The sequence below is a fragment of the Numida meleagris genome, unplaced genomic scaffold, assembly GCF_002078875.1.
Source record: "Numida meleagris isolate 19003 breed g44 Domestic line unplaced genomic scaffold, NumMel1.0 unplaced_Scaffold356, whole genome shotgun sequence".
Lineage (NCBI taxonomy): Eukaryota > Metazoa > Chordata > Aves > Galliformes > Numididae > Numida > Numida meleagris.
The window spans coordinates 55,037-57,466 of record NW_018364581.1 but is presented as its reverse complement, the minus strand read 5'-3'; the positions used below and the strand labels follow the sequence as shown (position 1 = coordinate 57,466).

General features: G+C 62.9%; 1 protein-coding gene across 1 annotated transcript in view; it reads right to left on the bottom strand.

Moving 5' to 3' along the window:
* CLPTM1 (CLPTM1, transmembrane protein) overlaps window positions 1-2,206 on the bottom strand; it is a gene marked incomplete at its 3' end in the record, with an annotated part of 10,734 nt that extends 8,528 nt beyond the window's left edge. Inside the window, 4 exon segments of the mRNA XM_021383208.1 lie at window positions 121-279; window positions 404-527; window positions 1,903-2,000; window positions 2,069-2,206. Of these exon segments, the coding sequence (XP_021238883.1) occupies window positions 121-279; window positions 404-527; window positions 1,903-2,000; window positions 2,069-2,197 (510 nt within the window).
* Window positions 2,207-2,430: the final 224 nt, after the last annotated feature.

Here is a 2,430-nt window from a genome sequence, read left to right as displayed (position 1 = left end):
AGGACCCTTCCAACCCAACCATTCTGGGATTCCATGGCTCCATGATCTTTAAGGACCCTTCCAACCCAACCTCTGTCAAATCCCATGGTTCTACAACCTCGAAGCTCCACCCCAGCCCACCTCTGAGATGTCCACCTCCCCGTAGTGTTCGTAGCACCCGTCAGCGTTCTCCCCGCTGGTCCAGTCCCCGTACACCAGGTCCCGTTTCTGCCAGAACAGCGCGGAGCTGACGTTGAAGTCTGTAAAGTGCTCGTGCTCCGAGATATAAACATAAAGGTCCTGCGGGGAGAGGACGCGGGACGTCACGGCTTTGAGATGCCACCACACCTCCAACACAACGTTCCCCCCTCCCAAAATAAAACAGCTCAGAGCCCCTCGAAAATCACGTGGCCCCCGAAATTACCATTAAAGTGTCCTTGGGGAAGAGGTTTCGGCTGGGGGCCCGCGGCGTCCCCCCCGCGCTGCTCTGCTCTTGTGGCGCCGGCCCGCGGCGGAACCAGCTGCTGATGGCCCAGATGATGAAGATCCTGCAGGAGGAAGGGGGGGAGAAGTGTTACAGCAGCCCAGAAAACATCAAAATGCTGTTTTCCATCCAGAACTGACAAGCGGTCGGCACCCAGACCCTTCCACGCCAGATGAATCTGAGTATATGAAAAGAAATTCAGCCTTTTTTTCCCTTCCCAGACCCTTCCACGTCACCTCTTCAGGCAAAATTTGAGAATATGGAAAGAAACGGAGCACTTCCTTGACTTCCCAGACTCTTCCACCATATCTCTTCAAACGAAATTCCAGTAAATTAAACGAAACTGAAGTCTTCTTTACGAAGACCTCTCAGTCTTTGAGCAGGCAGAGCCCAGCCACATCCCAAAGCAAAAGGATTTGCAGCCGCTTTTCTCCGTGGTGAGAGCCCGGGAGCCGCCTGAAGTGGGAAATCCGCCCTCCAAGCCAAGGAACGCTCCCGGGAAGAGCCAACAGCTCCGACAACCGAACCGAGTGCTGGCAGAGCACCGTTTTGTGGGGTAGGCAGCACCAAGTGTGTGTTCTGGGGTCTGGAGTAACCCAGCGTCCCCGCTTTTCCCTTCAGGAGGTGGGATCCATGCGGTGCTGAAATTCCTTTGGCACGCACAGAGCTTCCCTCATCTGCTGTTGCGTCCAAACGCCCAAAGCCAGCGCTGGCGTCGTCCCAGGGTGAGCGGTGACGCTGGGTGGGGACACGCAGCGGGCGGCGGAGCGTCACGGAGCCTGCGCCCGTGGCACGCGTGGACTTTGCCTCCCCGTTCCTGGGAGGTGACACAGGCAGCACCCAGCCACGGAGGAGCTGGGAAATGACTCTTGAAGGAGGGACAGGCCGCCAGGTGAGAGGGAGACGGCTTGGGGGCATGCAGCAGGGTGCGGGCTGGTGTTCCTTGGGACTGCCCTACAGTTGGGGACACGCAGCAGGGTGGGGGCAGATGTCCCCCGTGTCACATGGGGACAGTCCTATAGCTTGCGGACACACAACATGGAGGGGACCGACATCCCTTACGTTACTTGGGGACAGCCCCATGGCTTGGGGACAGGTGACATGGCAGGGGCTGACATCCCTTGTGTCACATGGGGACAGCCCCACAGTGTGGGGACACCCACAAACGTTCCTCGCATCACATGGGGGACATCGGGTGGCACAGTGACATGGTAAGGGCAGGAGACACCGCAGGACAGGTCACATCCCTGGGGGGGCACGGGGGGCTGGGCTCACAGCACTGGGGGGAGTGTGGTCTGACCCTGAGGCGGACACATGACGGAGGGGACCACCAAGATGGGACCCCAGGATCCCCGTGTTCCCAGGGGGGGGCTCACCCCGTTCTCGGAGCACCCCACAGACCCCTGTAGACCCCACAGATCCCTGCAGGCCCCACTCACCTGAAGAGGACCCCCTTCAGCACCTGCCAAGCATTCGGCGCCGGCTGCTGCCGCTGTGTCTCACCCGCCGCCGCCTCCCCTCCGCCGTTGCTGGTGACCTGCGGGGCACCGAGGCTGGGTCAGACCCCCGCAGACCCTCTCGGTGCCCCCCGTATCCCCCCCATACCTGCCCCGGGCCCGGCGCGGGCCCCACAGCCGCCTCCTCCCTGCCCGGCGCCGCCATTTTGTTTCTCAGCTCTCGCGAGAGTGCGGAAGGGGGTGGTGAGATGTGGGCGGGGCCACGCCCGCTGCCCATACGCCGGCGGGGGCGTGGCGCTTCGGGGGCGTGGCTTACACCAGGGGGGCGTGGCTCGGCGGAGGGCCGTGGCTTGGGCAGGGGGCGCGGCGAATGGAACGGAGGGGGTTTCCCGCCCCCCACGGCGTGACGTCACCCGGCGGCAGCCAATGGCGGCGCCGCCCGCGCGGGGATTTCCAGCGGCGGCGGCCGCGCGGTGTCGGGGGGTTCGGAGGGGGCGGCGGCGGAGATGG